Source organism: the organism of the source record quoted next, unplaced genomic scaffold, assembly GCF_019419815.1.
Source record: "Pyrus x bretschneideri cultivar Hongxiangsu unplaced genomic scaffold, Pyrus_bretschneideri_v1 Contig1, whole genome shotgun sequence".
Lineage (NCBI taxonomy): Eukaryota > Viridiplantae > Streptophyta > Magnoliopsida > Rosales > Rosaceae > Pyrus > Pyrus x bretschneideri.
Window position 1 is genome coordinate 78,667 of NW_025999390.1, and position 15,493 is coordinate 94,159.

The window sequence follows — 15,493 nt, forward strand, 5'->3', positions numbered from 1 at the left end:
CGCGCCCACGCACCAGCCGCAAAAAATGACTCAGCCTTGGCTGACGTCCAATAGACCGATTCCTCACTCATTCCATTATGAGCTGGCCTAGAGACTAGAATGGACTTTAGGCCGGTCTATTTAGAGGGATGGAGTGGGTTTTTAGGTGCCAACCTATTTTTTTAGACTTTGGATCAACCTAAAAGAGAGGGCTGGAGTTGCTCTAAGTTAACAAGAGCCCGCAGGCACCAGAGCAGATATAGAAAGAAAACCTAAGTAGAAAAGTCTGCTTCTTCTATCTACTGTCTACACTGAATACAAATTGTCAAACCGTTTTGCTTAATTTAATAATCCTTCTCCTAAATCCTAATCTAATTCATAATCCTCGCCCTTTAAACCTAAATCCGTCCTCACACACACCAAGGGCCTTTGTCATCTTCCTTCCTCCACGGACCACACCTAAAAACAAAGTTAGAAAAGGAAACGGAAAAAGAAAAGGAAACCATTTATCAAAATCAAACGAGAGAGAAGGAAAAAAAAGGAGTAAACGCAAAGTCACCACCCGCCCCATCTCATCTCATCCCAATTTCAATTTCCTGAGACTGAGGGCACTTTTTGGATTTGGATCCAGGCTCCAACATCATCGGCAACAGATATCTAATCAGATGAGATGGTGAAGTGGAGAATCCTCCTCCCCGAAAACAGGATGACCGTCTATTTCGCCAGATGGTTTTCCGATCTCGATTGGCGCCTGCTTCTCTTACTCATCCCTACCCTCTCTTTCATACTCTTCCTCTCACTCTCCTCTTTCTCTTCTTTTTTCTCTCCCACCAACATCCCTTTTGCTCCCATCCGATCCTTCTTTCGCGGCGGCCGCGCCTTCCAGTTCCTAGTGCCGCCCAACAACTTCAATTCAACTCCAATTGCTTCGCCTACTTCTTCACCAACGGCAACGGGGACCCCAAATCAAAATCGGACAGAGTCGTTGAACAAGAAGAAGGAGGATGATGAATTGGGTCGCTCCAGAATCGCCGTCTGCTTGGTTGGTGGGGCCCGGAAGTTCGAGCTCACGGGGCCGTCCATCCTCGACAAGATTCTCAACAAATATCCCAATTCGGATCTTTTCCTGCACAGTCCTGTTGACCCCAACGCCTTCAAGTTCTCGCTCCTCAAGTCGGCTCCAAGGATCGCCGCCGTCAAAATCTTCCACCCCAAAACGATGCCCGAGACCGAGTTCCAGCACCGAGTCCTAACCGCCCACGACTCGCCCAATGGCATCCAGGTTCCTCTTTCTTTCTGAACTCCTGATTCTGTTTTCATTTTTTGTTATTTTAATTTTTTAAATAAACATTATATTAATTATATTTCAGTTTTACGATATTATGGAATGGTCAGATTGAATTAATTTGGTTCGTTGACCATAAATAATGAAGATAAAGGGAACGTGGCTAATCGTTGTATCGTATCGTCTTGCTCCTTCTGTCAATGGCAAATCCTTGGGAAGAATAACGTGTTTACAACAATTAGTTCTTCCTGCTGCCGTTTTTGTTATATGTTTGCCATTCTCAATTAATTTGGTCTGAGCTACACCCGTTCACCTACTAATTAGTAATTAAATTGTTTTAGGAGAGAGAAAATAAAAATGCATTCGTAAAATACAAGGTAGGAGGACTAGGAGGCAATACAAATACAGCAGGCACGTGCCATGGACCTTTGGCCTCCTTTGTTGAGACGGTTTTTTTGTTATAGGTTACGTTTGCCTATGATTCTTTGATCCTTTTGAGATGGTAAGAAATATGGCCTTATACTGTTAAATAAAATATTAATTTTTTGAAAGACTATATGGCTAAAAGAAGCTCTCTGACTCTCCTTCAGTTAGAGATAGTCTTATTTGAGCCCTTTCAGCCAGCTGAGCTGATCCATCAGTATCCGAATAATAATAATAAATAATAAATCATTTGTAGAGTAATATTCTTGAATTAACTTTTTTATCTTTTTAACAAATGGTTTTATATACATTAATGGGGAGGGATAATGTCTCATAATAGACTAGCAATAATATAGTTCAAACTCACATTTGATGAGAATTCACTCCATGACCTCTCGCTTAGACGTGAACAAGAATATCACTACACCGTAATACTAAGAGTTTAAATTTTGGTGGATAAATAAAAACTTGTCATGTTGTTCTGGTATTGTATGTTGTTGGATAGATCCAACAATATAAAATGTGGAACTCAATGTTAATTTCATAAAATTTAAAATGAATCAAATGTAATATGCAGGGTCTATTGCAATATTTCAACCTGGTGGAAGGCTGCCTAACTATGATCCGAGCTTACCAAAAACAGAACAACTTCACCTACGATTGGATTGTCCGAACCCGCGTTGACGGTTACTGGAACGCCCCCCTCCACCCCAAGTACTTCGTGCCCGGTCAGTACCTGGTCCCACCAGGCTCCAGCTACGGCGGACTCAACGACCGCTTTGGAGTTGGCGACCTCAACACCTCCACTGTCGCCCTCTCGCGCCTCTCCCTCCTTCCCCAGCTCGACGCAGCCGGATTGCACCAACTGAACTCCGAAACCGCCTTCAAGGCCCAACTCACCACCCAAGGGGTACCTTACGTCACTAAACGACTCCCCTTTTGTATTGTAACAGACCGCAAGTACAAGTTCCCGCCACACCGCTTTGGAGTGCCGGTGGCGTCCTTGTCAAGTCCAGGGCTATTGAGCGGGGCCAAGTGCAGGCCTTGCACGCCTGTATGCCAAGGCCCATGCGTGGGCGACGTGATGCAGTCTCTCTACAAAGGTTGGAGCTGGACCCACTGGGCAAACGGCACCCTTGAGCTCTGCGATGCCCATGACGCTTGGGAAAAGGATTGGGAGATCAAATTTGACCGAGTTGCTGGGAAGAAACTGGCTGCCGAGAGAAAGCGAGTTGCAGGCATGACGACAGAGCAATGCATTCATGATTTCAACCAAATGAAGAAGCGAACTGCCAACTGGGACGCACCCCCGGCAGAACAGATTTGTAGCCACTGAACAACAACAAATACAGAGCGACAACGATATGGGAAAGAAATGATTTTGGATTCGTACATTCTCTTGATTTAATCATATAGAACGTCTTTCTATAAAGGAAATTAATCAACACAACGCACAGGCTTTACAGCTCTAACTATACTATAACAACAAGGTATGGATGACAGTCTTCACAATTGTGTATGAATGCCGTGTCCGGACTTCACGAGGACTTGCACCGTGGCCTTCCAAGACTCTCCATATCGCCTTGTCTAAGAGGCCTGGGATGCCATAAAGACGGTGGACCTGTTACAATTAAGGATTGAAAATTGCTTTTTTTCCAGTCCAAACCTGAGAGCATTAGGTCCTCAATCCTGTTTTTCAAATCTTAGGTCTAGCACAACGTATAACTAAAAAACAGGATTGAGGAAAGAAATAATGCAGCAATCTTAAAGTATATATGTTGTCATAAATAATTGGTAATGAATTTTTAATTGAGGGACAAATGGTAATAGATTTTTAATTGAATGACCGTTGCTCCAATTTAATTAAAGTTGATGAACCTTTGCTACTATTTTCTCAACTTATAGACGTTGGACCCGTGAGCCTGTGCCAAGCTTTGGGTACGCCCGAACCAAAACGAGCTACGGCAACCATGGAGGAGAGGACAAATCGTATTTCTTGGCTAAATGCGAGATCAAACTTATTCAAGAAAAGAAAATTGCTTCTTTGCGAACCAGTTGTTACAAACTTAATTTATCATACAAATTTCTTAATCAATACTCTTCACTTTCGCTTCTTTCTCCAAATTACTACCTTGGAGAGTATAACTTTTCATCAACTAGTTGTGATCAATATATTTTGGGTAGTGCTATCTACACATCAATTAACTTCTCACGCTCACATTGTTCATGTCAGTTGATATTTATTCAATTCATTCAATCAACAATAAAGAGGACGTAAAATTATAGAAAAACATCAACATTATTAACATGAATAAAGGGCATGAAGGCATATATATATAATACTTGATCAATGGATTCTTTGGTAGTGATATCTAGCTAGCTAGGGTTTTTATTTTAGACACCAAATTAGTATAACAAGTTCTCAATTAATATAAACAGAAATTGGATTGACATATTATATATATATATATATATATATATATAGTGGTATTGGTACAAGTTTACTACTACTGAATATAGGATTGACCAGTGATATCAAGGTCTCGGTCGCCGGTGTAAGGTGGGGGTGTGTGCTTGGGGGGTTGAGTGGTGGCTTCAGCTGGTCCGTCGGCACTCTGGCTCTCACTGGCCCGTGGTTTTGCTTTTTCTTTTGCAGGCTGATCTGGCTCTCTACCGTACATTCCACCGCCATAGGCTTCATATGTTAACGGCTTCATCCTTGATATTTCACTATGACCACCTCCATCCCCCTCCTTCTTCTGCTTAACCTCCTCCCGTCTCTGCTTCTCCCTTTCCCTTTCCATTTTCTGATGATCCATTGATTCCCTATTTAGTAATAGATAATCTATTCGTAGTCGTACTTTTACTAGCTAGTTATATATATATATATATATATATATATATATATATATATATAATTCCAACCGCCAACGATCAATATACGTATGACACGCGTCTTGTTTTATGGTGAAGTGGCGAAACCCCTAACTGCCTTCTGTCATCCATGCATGAGCAACTACATCCTCATGCATGTACAAGCACACCTCCAAGGTAGTCCATATCCACCTGACTTCGTACTTTACTCGAAATCAATCTCTCTCACTCTCTAACTAATTTTCTGGCGAAAAATTTGTATAACATGATTTACAGTGTCACAGTTATATATAATCCAGTACAAATAATGAAATTATGTGTTATGTGTTAAACTTCTTTACCTATATTTGTGTTATTCGCACAAAACAGTGCCGTATACATATAAATTACTCTTAATTTTGAACCATCACTTCAAAATGATCTAGTGTTGTGGTACCGCACATGCGTTTTATATGTGTTCATTACTTCGACATAACTTAGTATTGTGCTACTACGCATGCATTTTATATATGTTCTTTAACTTGTCCCACTTTATATGTGTTCATTACTTTGACATGACTTAGTGTTGTGCTACTACGCATGTATTTTATAATGAAATATATTGGGCTTGGTGCCGTGGGTTAAGTGGCATGGGTTTTGGGTGCCTTAAGTATAAGGCAAGGCCCAAAAGACCTCGGGGGTGGGCTGCAGGTCACATAGGTGAGGGAGAAGCCCCAGCTGCAGCTGGGTTTCAGTTTGGGCTGAAAGGGGGTGCACGGGACAAGGCCAGTAAGTGCTGGCCTTGTGGGTGATGCACGAGGGAACAAAACCCAGCCCCATGGGCTAGCGTGTGTGGGTTCGAATGGGAGCCCAGCCGCATAGGCTGGCTTCCTGTGCTGCAAGCCGCAAGGAAACAAGGCACCAAAGAGAGCAGGTATACGGGCCTAGATGCATGCAGGACAAGGACCCAGCAAGTAAGGCTTGCCGTGGGTTTAGTCTAGATCCATGAAGGCTGCGAGCCTCCTCAGTGATAGAACTAGGGTTGTAGGCCTATTCTAATCAATCAGGCCGAAGGCCTGGGGTCCAAGTAGGTGCAGCAAAGCCCAGAGGGCTGCTACCGATGTTGTGCTGCAGGGGTGGTGCCATCCAATGTCCAATTTCCCCTTTTTTCAAAAAAAAAAAAAAAAAAAAACCTAAATATGCTTCTAATTTATTTTATATAATTTGACTCACAAATTCCACATAACAATTTAATTGTGCGATGCATGAAACAAATATATATATTGACAAATATATGAACATATACAATATATATATCGGAAGGAAAATGTAAACATAGGGGGGTTCATGCATCATGGGGAATGTTTTCATGCTTCGTGGACGTTTCAAATATCTTCATTTATTTTAAGCGTACCTGATTAACAGAAAACGAATAAGCCTTTGAATGTGGTGGATGATAGCCTCCTCCTACGATGCATCAATTCGTCAACTTCTAGCAAGAGCGTGCTGATAATGTGTTATAGGCCTATTTGATTGAGCGCTCTAGGGTTTAGAGAGAGAAAGGGGTGCGGCAAGATTGAGGGAGAAGAGAGATTGATTTAATTGTGAGGTGTGTTTGATTCACCCCATTGTGCCTTTATTTATAGTAGTAGAAAGAGTAAAAACTTTTCCCTTTAGGATTACAACATTTAATAGGTAATCTAATCCTAATAGGAATATATAATACTTTTTCAGATTCCCTAGGATTTACACAATCACATTTCTATTCTAAATATGACTGCAACATATACTTGTTTTTTCCTCACCTCTACCATTTGATTATTTGTTTTTGCTCATCTTTTGTTCCCCCAAATAATTTTTCAAGAAAAGTTGGACACTCACTGATTAGTTTATAGACTGCACAATGATATTCAATGGTGGTAATGGTATATGTAATTATGTATCATTCTTCTCAATTAATTTGTGCCACTTGATTATTTGTTTTTGTTTATCTTTGATTCCCCCAATAATATAATAGATATAGTTATATACCTTGAAAAGTTGTTCACTAATCATAATAGATTGCAGAATGATAATAGTGGTAGTCCTGCATATATATTTTATGTCCACCGCACATAAATATTAATATATATATATATATATAGATAATATATATAATGTGTAAAAACCCATATCCAGCAACCACTATATTCCAACATAACTCAGTACTACTTTTGATTCTTGATCACGAGTCAAATGAACATTTTAAGTTTTTCATCTTACATACGATTTTATTAAAAACATGATATTTTTAGAGATTAAAATGAAATTTTTTAATAATCAATTATGTATTTTTTACGAAAATCTAGTACTACGAGTTAGTAATAGTATTGGAGTCGAGAGCTTGCGAAACTTGAGAAAGAAAGGAGATGAAGAAGTCAAAGTAACATTGAAGAAGATGCGGCGATTGGAGGCGTCCATCGCCGGGACTGAAACTTTCTCCGACAAAGTTTTAAGGAGTTTGATCAACGCTAGGGTTTCACTGCTCAACACTCTCACCCTAGTCTAAATTAATATTTGCCATGTGTACTTTTAGTTTTTAATTTCTATACAAATTAAGGAATGTTCTTGTTGATGGTTTTCTTCCCATTTATTAAATTTGTCTCCGTTGTCGAATTAATAGAAAAATTGTGTGCAATAGCATAAAGCTTTGGGGTTCGTATTGCAGCCGATGAATATTAACAAGGGACATTTTGAATTAGACGCCTCGTTTTTAAATATTATTGTCTAAACATCTATTCATTTTGCAAATTTGATTAAACATTTTCTTTACAATTTTGGTACTTTAATTTTATTTCATTAGAAGTCTATTCATGTTAGTATTCTTTTTTTCCTCCTATTTTTATGCAATTCTTATTATGATGATTTAAGATTTTTTTTTTATTAAAATATTTATTTTAGTAAATTAAATAGAATGTAACAAAACTTGTTGTTAGGTATGTTTGATTATAATGGTACATTTAGTTACTTGATACATTTGAATTTTTGGTCCATTTGGCTTTTTGGTACATTTGAATTTTTGGTACATTTAGATTTTTGGTATGTTTGTTTTCAAAACATAAGTTTTATTACCTTTTGTTCTAATGATGAGGAATTACTTTAATTAATTAATTTTTTTATAGAAATAGTTGTTAACAATGTAAAAGTTTAAATTACTTTAATTATTTTTTTTTTCTAGAAAGAGTTATTAATCAACGGATAATAACCTTTTTGTTAATTCAAAATTATATGATTTATTGTTATTATTTAGCATTATCTACAATAATAAAGATTTATCCCCGATCAACTAAAAGTTGTTCCAGAGACTTATCTACTGAAAAACAAGATTATCTAGAGCATTATGTATGAAACAAACATATTTTTAAACATTCCAAAAAGATGAATATTCATTTTAATATAGTTTATAATTGGTTACGTTTTTATTCGGGGTTGATACGTTTTCGTTTGACGTTGGTACATTTTCATTTAACATTGGTACATTTCCATTTGGCGTGGGTGTACATTTAGATTTGAAAAGTTTAAACTTTTAGACTTAAATATAGTTGAAATTATTTAAAATATATAGTAGATATTTAAATGTAATTTAATTTCAATTAATTTGAAGTAGTTCAAAGTTTGAGAGTATCTTAATCAAATGTTTCAAAAGTTTAATAAAACACTCAAAAAAACATAAATGTTTAATCCACAAAAGTTTAAAATGAAGCATCTAATTCTAATTTTCTCTATGAATAACAAGTAAATGTATTTGATTAAACTAACTATTACTGACTTTAACTGACAAAACCTCCACGCATATTAATAACAAGTAAATGTATTTGATTAAACGAACTATTACCGACTTTAACTGACAAAACCTCCACGCATATGCATGCATGATGAAAAAGGCAGCCACATACTAGCTAGCTGGCGAGGGTTTGGCATGGGCATCGACGTTGCACAGTTTTATTATCTTAACAATTCATAATTAATGTCGGATTCTTGCATCCGCCATCCGGCATTTCGATCTAATCAACTTTACTGATATCGATAAGATGAATTATTGATAATTAGTAATACCCTCAACTTGTTCTTGTTCTTCTAATTATACGTGCGTTGTATATATTTATGAATGGCATTAGTTTTTCTCCACTGTATTAACTGTAGTATGTAAGTCCAAAACTCCTCTAAAATCCTAAACTCTAATAGGATTAACATCACACCTTGACGGACATTTTAATCAGGTCATCTCCAACTGAAGAGTCAAGAAGGTAAAAAATAACCTGAAAATCGTCTTCAACCGAGGGTTAGGCCAGAGGGCTTGTGGGCTCCACGGAATCTAAAAGGGCCAAAGGGTTGGCTAGAAAATCATAGCAATCATGTCGGTTATAACCGACAAGAATGCTTAAAGCTAGCCGTTGTATTCAATATTTTTTTAATGAATTTAAACCTTTTTTTATCCTATAAATACCTAAGTCATTCCTACACCATTTCTCACATAATTTTCACCATTCCATACAATCTCACTTCATTCTATTTTTTTTCCTATAACTTCTATTTTACAAAATTTGTTTCATATTTTTTTGAAATTCCATTTTTTCAAAATTTGTTTCATATATATTTTTTTAAATTCTATTTTTTTCCTATAACTTCTATTTTACCAAATTTGTTTCATATTTTTTTGAAATTCCATTTTTTTCCTATAACTTATATTTTACAAAATTTGTTTCATATTTTTTTGAAATTTTATTTTTTTTCCTATAACTTCCTAAGCCATTATACAACATTAAATTAAATTAAGTAACATGAAACAACATTAAACAATATGAAAAAACATTAAATAACATTAACGAGCATAAAAATTATGTTTGGTCCTCAGTTGGAGACGGTTTTTTGTGACAAGGCTAAAATGAGCCATATGGCCCTCGGTTGGAGACGGAGGCAAATATGGCCCTGTAATGTTCATTAAAATATTATTTTCTTTGAGGACCAGAGGGTTAAAACGAGTCTTATGACCAGCTCTCTGTTGGAGATGGTCTCACCTAACCCTCAAGTGTACTCAAAACCCGACGGACCCTCTAAAATCTTAAAAGAAATAATAATCTCCTTACCTTTTAAGTAATAGATCCACCTTACAATAAAGTTTGTAGGTTATGCAAAAAAGTTGTCTTTAGTTTTCCTTAAACCTAGCTAAGTCCAACTTGATATTAATTGAATGTAAATTTACCTGTGATACTAATGTCGGTTTGTCCTGCATATATAGGAATATAAGGAAAATTAATGTTGGAATATTTACAAAAAGAATGACAGATGGGGCTAGTTTCTTTCAATCTCAATTCTCAACTGTAACAAGCTGAATTTTACGCAATCTCAATCCTAAAACGTTAGATCGAAACCCTTTGTAATAAAAATAAAAAGCTGGGTTGAGAGTTCGGACCGGCCTTCATTGGCCGCAGGCCAAATGATGACTCATTATCAAAAGCACCGGTGAGCAAAACAATACCAGCACCAACCTAATTTCTGTTGTCATATATATATATATTGACATAATGACCGTAAAAAGATAGATTAAAGTTAGGCTTTCCTAAATCCTAGGATATGGGGATGAGATTCAAATTTCAATACCCAAGACAGAGCCATAGGTACAGGGTTCAGGGGACCATGTCTTCCGGTCTCCTTCTCTCTCTCTCTCTCTCTCTCTCGGTCGTCTCCCTCCCACTTCAAAAGTAAATCACAAAAGTGATTCACATACAGAATACAGCCAAACTTGATTGAGTTGGAATTGCACTAGCTCATACAAAAGCTATATCCTGCATCTTGCGACAGCTCATCCTCCTCTTCCTCCTCCTCCTTTTGTGAAAGGTCCAATCCCTTATTAAAGACATGACTAACTTATAGACAGTACCAGCACTCTTTGCTAGTTAGCTTCAGTACTACTTCATACCTTCACAACGGAAATGATAAACACACATTTATTTTAGCTTCTCACACACCTATGTTTGATCTTGTCTTGTTGTTTTCATTTGATTTATTCAATCAAATAGCTAAAATTGAAGAGGATTGTGAAATAAGTTAAAAAAGATGTGTGAAAATCACATCTCCATAATTATGGCTGTTAATTTTTGGCACCATTATTTCAAAAATTATGATGCACTATTATTTCAAAAATTAAGATCTTTTTGAAAATTTTGCTTTGGAAATTTACCTCCACAGTTCCACTTCCACACGCATGAATATATGACATAACGGTTACTTGCCATATATAATTTTTGTCATTAATTGGACATCATAATTATTTATTTGACCTTTCAATTAGCCTTTTTCTTTCCTGTTAATTTGCACCATAGATGGAAGGGAAAATTACAAAACGCACGCATATCCATGGGGGTATGAATGAAGATAAGAAAATAAAAACGCGGTAAAGATGGAATAAACCCAAAAATACGGGCAACACTGAAATAATCTGAAAAATGAAAAAAGAGACGTTAGCCCTATCCCGCCAGGTTTTCCCCGTTTGAGCAATTAAGGAAGGAAGATAATTAAACAGTCCACGAGACACGCAAAGCAATAAATAGTAAATGCCAAATTACCAAATAAGCCATTCCATATCTATCTAAAACTGCACACTCAAAACCCAAATCAGAAAAATCAGAGAATGTTGGTGGTGCCTTGTAAGTTTTTTTGGTAATTAAGTAAAGCGATTGCGTGTGTGTCACATCCAGTTGAGAGATAGTGAGAGTTGTGATGGGTTGCGCCGCCTCAAAGGTAGAGAACCTTCCGGCGGTGGCATTGTGCCGAGACCGGTGCAAGTATCTGGAGGAAGCTCTCTGCCAGGCCCAAGCCCTGGCCGATTCCCACGTCGCTTACTTAGCCTCTCTCAGGACCCTTGGCCCCGTTCTCCACCGTTTCTTCCATGACATTCCTGCAGGTACTGGACCGCCGCCGGCGCCACCAGAATCAGACTCGCACCTCCAATTCCCTTCCGACTCTGAATCCGAATACAAAGAGGACCACACTGATAAACAGTTGGGAGAAACGCCGACACCAGTTTCTGTGCATGATCAATGTTTCAGGAAAAGGGAGGAGGAGGCCTTCAAAAATTTAGGCGGCAGACTGACTTCCAAACTCCCTCCTCCACCACCGCCTCCGGTCAGCTCCACTTGGGATTTTCTTAATCTCTTTGATGCCTACGAGAGGGAGAGTTACCTAGCACCCCTTTATACTTGCACTACTTTGGTTCCTGAAGAAGCTGCTCATACTTCTGCACTTGCTGCTGCCGCTGCTGACAAAATCAATAACGAGATCAATGTTAAACACAATACTAAAAATATTGACGATGATCAGGAAAGGGAGAGTAGGTCGCCGGAGAAGGGTAAGACGACTCACATGGCGACGTTGACCGCAACTCCTCCGTCTGTCTCTGTCTCTCCCACTGTCCCAGAAGCAGCAGAGGCGATGCGAGAGCTTCATCTTCTGTTTGACAAGGCGTCTGAGTCCGGTAATCAAGTTGTATTGTCGCTGCGGTCTCATCATCTCACAATTTCTCTTGATCAGGGTAATTTATCCATTTTAATTTTCTCAATCAATTTTTAATATTATTCCAGATTGTTAGATAAAGATAAATTTAATACATAATTAATTTGACGAATTGGCGTTGGAGAAGCAGAGTATGGATTTGATGACCAGGAAGGCTTGGTTATGAGTTCACAGAACCTTTCTTACACTCTGAAGACGCTCTTCCTGTGGGAAAAGAAACTTTACCATGAAGTCAAGGTATGTAATATGTATGTGCTGCTTTTCCTTCACTAGCTTTGCTGATTAATCACCTTTTTAAGCATAATCTTGACTATTTAATCATGCTATATATATAATTAGGCTGAGGAAAGATTGCGCGTTACGCACGAGAAGAAGAGTAGAATGCTGAAACATTTGGAACATAGCAAGGGTACTACTACTAGTGCTGCTGAGTCTCCCAAACTCAACTCCCTTCGCAGTGCAGTCCGCGATCTTTTAACAAAAATGAAAATTGCAATTCAGATTGTTGACAGAATATCAATTACCATCAATAAGTTGAGGGACGAGGAGCTATGGCCGCAGATTATCGAATTCATCAACAGGTATCTCTACTCTATACCATCACCATTCAAGAGTGATTGATTCTATGAAATGTTAAAGTGATTAGTGGACTGGTTGATGTGCTTGTAGGTTACTCAACATGTGGAAAGCTATGGTAGAATGTCACAAGAGTCAGTACCAAGCAATGGTGGAAGCCAAGGGTTTAGATGGCGTTGCAATATCCAATTCAAAATTAAGCGGTGCACATAAGGTTGAAACTGCAATTCAACTCAAGTTAGAGCTTCAAAACTGGAATGTGTGCTTCTCCAAATGGATTGTCGCCCAAAAGGGGTATGTAAAAGCATTAAATGGATGGCTTCTGAGATGTCTTCTACACGAACCGAATGTGGGCGATCAAGAATTAACAGCCGACGAGGGTATTGGAGCACCGCCTGTTTTTGTGATGTGTAATGAGTGGTCACAAGCTATGGATAGACTCTCAGAGAAGGAAGTTGTTGAAGCCATCAGGGGATTCTGGACTAGTATACATACGCTCTTAATGGAAGACAACAATAATAATGTAGAAATGGTGCAGCAAAGGATGGTAGCTGAAAACAAAGATATAGCAAGGAAAGTAAAGTTTTTGGAGGAAGAGGAGGGGAAGGAGCAGAAGATATTGCATAAGCTGATGCGTGGTAGAGGAGGGAAAAAGAACGTTGGTTCGAGTAGTTTGCGAGCAGGAGAAGACGAGTCACACGGAGAGAGAGTGCAGCAACAGAGTAGTAGTGATCTAGTGTGGGATCTGAAGCAGACATTGATGGCGATGGAGAAATTCACTGCAAACTCATTGCAAGCATACAATGAGCTTCATGCACACATTGAACTAGAGCAAGTCAGCTGCAGGCAATCTGGAATATCTGGATGATGAATTAATGACAACCTTGGCTTAATTCTTCGGATACCAAATGATTAGTTTGTTGTTTTGTTGCCATGGGTGCTTAAGGTTTTGCTCGTCAAATTAGCAATAAGATCAGACACCTGGAAGTTATATAAATTGGCCTTGTCTTATTATGCAATTATATATGTTGATCACCTGTTACAAGAATTTTGGAGATGCAAATATTGCTTATTATAAGGCAAAACAAATGGGTTTATCCATTACTAATTCCATGCTTCCTCTGACCTAGTGACAACCTTTTGGGAGGGTCATCCCAACTCCGGTGCAAGAAGTCGGACAAATTTACATATACATGCACATAAGGTGTATGAAGCTCAGCTCTTTGTAGTACAAACTTGCACATGCAATAACAACATATCCGACCTACAACAGTTTTCGCAACAATAAATTTGTAAACGGGTGCGTGAGAATTCAGACTTGAGACTTCTTTCAAAAGCGGGCGGTGACGATGGTGATGGAATGCATATTTTAATACTATAGGAGCTGATTTTTGTGTACTTGTTCTTCGCTTTATGCACACACTCTTCATTTACATATATCTTTTGCCTTAATATATATATTTTTGTGAATTAGCCAATCCATAAGACGTCCCTCATTTCCCTCATTTCCCTAATAGGTGAGTCGCAAAACAAAACTTGGGTGATGGTTAGACTTCTTATTTAAATCATTAAAAATAATCTAAATAGATGATCTTTTTTTAACATTTTTTATATTTAACATAAAATATAAAAAATGTTAAAAGGAATTCAAAGGAATTCCAGGATTTCAAAGGAATTCAAGTTCCAGAATTTCAGTCGGTTCAGTCCCCTTATCGACCTTTCCTTCCAGACTTTCAGTAATCCAATTCCATTTGAAATTTTGAACACCCAACATTGTGACGGACGTTCAGTACCCCTTTTTTGGTTTTGCTCTCTCACACTATGTTTAGAAAATTTGTCTCCCTTAAACCCTAATCCATCCTTCCCATCTCCTTTCATTTAGAGAAAGCAAAATCATTCAAAGAAAGCAAAAAGAATGAACTTAGAAGATGATGTTTCTATGGAAGAAGTAGATGATTATGTTATAACTAGAGAGATCATGGAGCTTGACGAAAATTGAAGCTGGTAAGTAGCGCCACCATGCTCATCCGTCGGACAATTCCAGATTTTGTTCATAGTATTTTTTTTTCCAGTAAACTCCCGTTTTTCAATGTCTGATTTGTTCCTCAGGGAATATGAATTGGGATTTTTGCCTTGTTTTACTTTAGAATTTGTGCTCTTTTTTTAAATCCACGTCTACGGTTTAGTGTTTTTTTTTTTTGGAATAATTACTAAAATATTTTTATCCCTAGGATTTTGGTTGCTCAATCCAGATACTTTTTGCTTCTTAATGAGGAGATCCACAACATAAGAAAGTTATAGGGAATAGAGAATGAAATTATTCAAACTGTGATGCAACAATTAAATTTTATTTTACTCTAATTGCAACGGTGATGAACCAAGTGTTTCGAGTGGCTTGTTTTGGCCCAGAGAACGTTTTTTTGGAAGGGTTTTCTTACGAGCCCCAGGAGAGGTTCCAAATGTTATTTGAGGGCCTAGCTTGTAAGAATGCCAAGCAGAAAAGACATCAACCATTAGGCTATCTCTAACCGATGGTTGGCCAGAGGGCTCGTTTTAGCCCTTTGGCCCTCCAAGATTCTCCAAGATATTAATATTTTAATGAACAATACATGGCCATATTTGCCTCCGTCTCCAACCAAGGGCCATAGGACTCGTCTTAGCCCTGTCACGAAAAACCGTCTCCAACCGAGGGCCAAAGGGCCAAACATAATTTATTATTTAAATTTAAAAACTACAACAACTTAAATTCAAATTCAACAACTTAAATTTAAAAACTACAACGATAACTGGCCCAAAAAACCAAAAAAATTAGAACTTAAATTTAAT

The 15,493-nt window shown here is 37.8% G+C and overlaps 3 protein-coding genes across 3 annotated transcripts; 2 read left to right on the forward strand and 1 right to left on the reverse strand.

Moving 5' to 3' along the window:
• Positions 1 to 224: 224 nt before the first annotated feature.
• On the forward strand, positions 225 to 3,159 carry LOC103927092. Its single transcript, XM_009335993.3, has 2 exons — positions 225 to 1,261; positions 2,265 to 3,159. The coding sequence occupies exons 1-2, from the start codon at positions 650 to 652 to the stop codon at positions 3,021 to 3,023; spliced, it is 1,371 nt and encodes a 456-aa protein (XP_009334268.2). The 5' UTR covers positions 225 to 649; the 3' UTR covers positions 3,024 to 3,159.
• An 890-nt stretch (positions 3,160 to 4,049) lies between these two features.
• Positions 4,050 to 4,503, reverse strand: LOC103929129. The gene has a single exon (XM_009338281.2). The coding sequence runs from the start codon at positions 4,489 to 4,491 to the stop codon at positions 4,195 to 4,197; it is 297 nt and encodes a 98-aa protein (XP_009336556.2). The 5' UTR covers positions 4,492 to 4,503; the 3' UTR covers positions 4,050 to 4,194.
• A 6,573-nt stretch (positions 4,504 to 11,076) lies between these two features.
• LOC103929136 (nitrate regulatory gene2 protein-like) lies at positions 11,077 to 13,936 on the forward strand. The gene is made up of 4 exons (XM_048583665.1): positions 11,077 to 12,110; positions 12,222 to 12,328; positions 12,431 to 12,672; positions 12,761 to 13,936. The coding sequence occupies exons 1-4, from the start codon at positions 11,300 to 11,302 to the stop codon at positions 13,533 to 13,535; spliced, it is 1,935 nt and encodes a 644-aa protein (XP_048439622.1). The 5' UTR covers positions 11,077 to 11,299; the 3' UTR covers positions 13,536 to 13,936.
• Positions 13,937 to 15,493: the final 1,557 nt, after the last annotated feature.

Coding starts and splice junctions, on each gene's coding strand:
- LOC103929129 (XM_009338281.2), bottom strand. CDS start 4,491: ATGGAAAGGGAAAGGGAGAAGCAGAGACGGGAGGAGGTTAAGCAGAAG.
- LOC103927092 (XM_009335993.3), top strand. CDS start 650: ATGGTGAAGTGGAGAATCCTCCTCCCCGAAAACAGGATGACCGTCTAT. Junction 1,262..2,264: donor ACTCGCCCAATGGCATCCAG/GTTCCTCTTTCT, acceptor TGTAATATGCAG/GGTCTATTGCAATATTTCAA.
- LOC103929136 (XM_048583665.1), top strand. CDS start 11,300: ATGGGTTGCGCCGCCTCAAAGGTAGAGAACCTTCCGGCGGTGGCATTG. Junction 12,111..12,221: donor CACAATTTCTCTTGATCAGG/GTAATTTATCCA, acceptor TTGGAGAAGCAG/AGTATGGATTTGATGACCAG. Junction 12,329..12,430: donor AACTTTACCATGAAGTCAAG/GTATGTAATATG, acceptor ATATATAATTAG/GCTGAGGAAAGATTGCGCGT.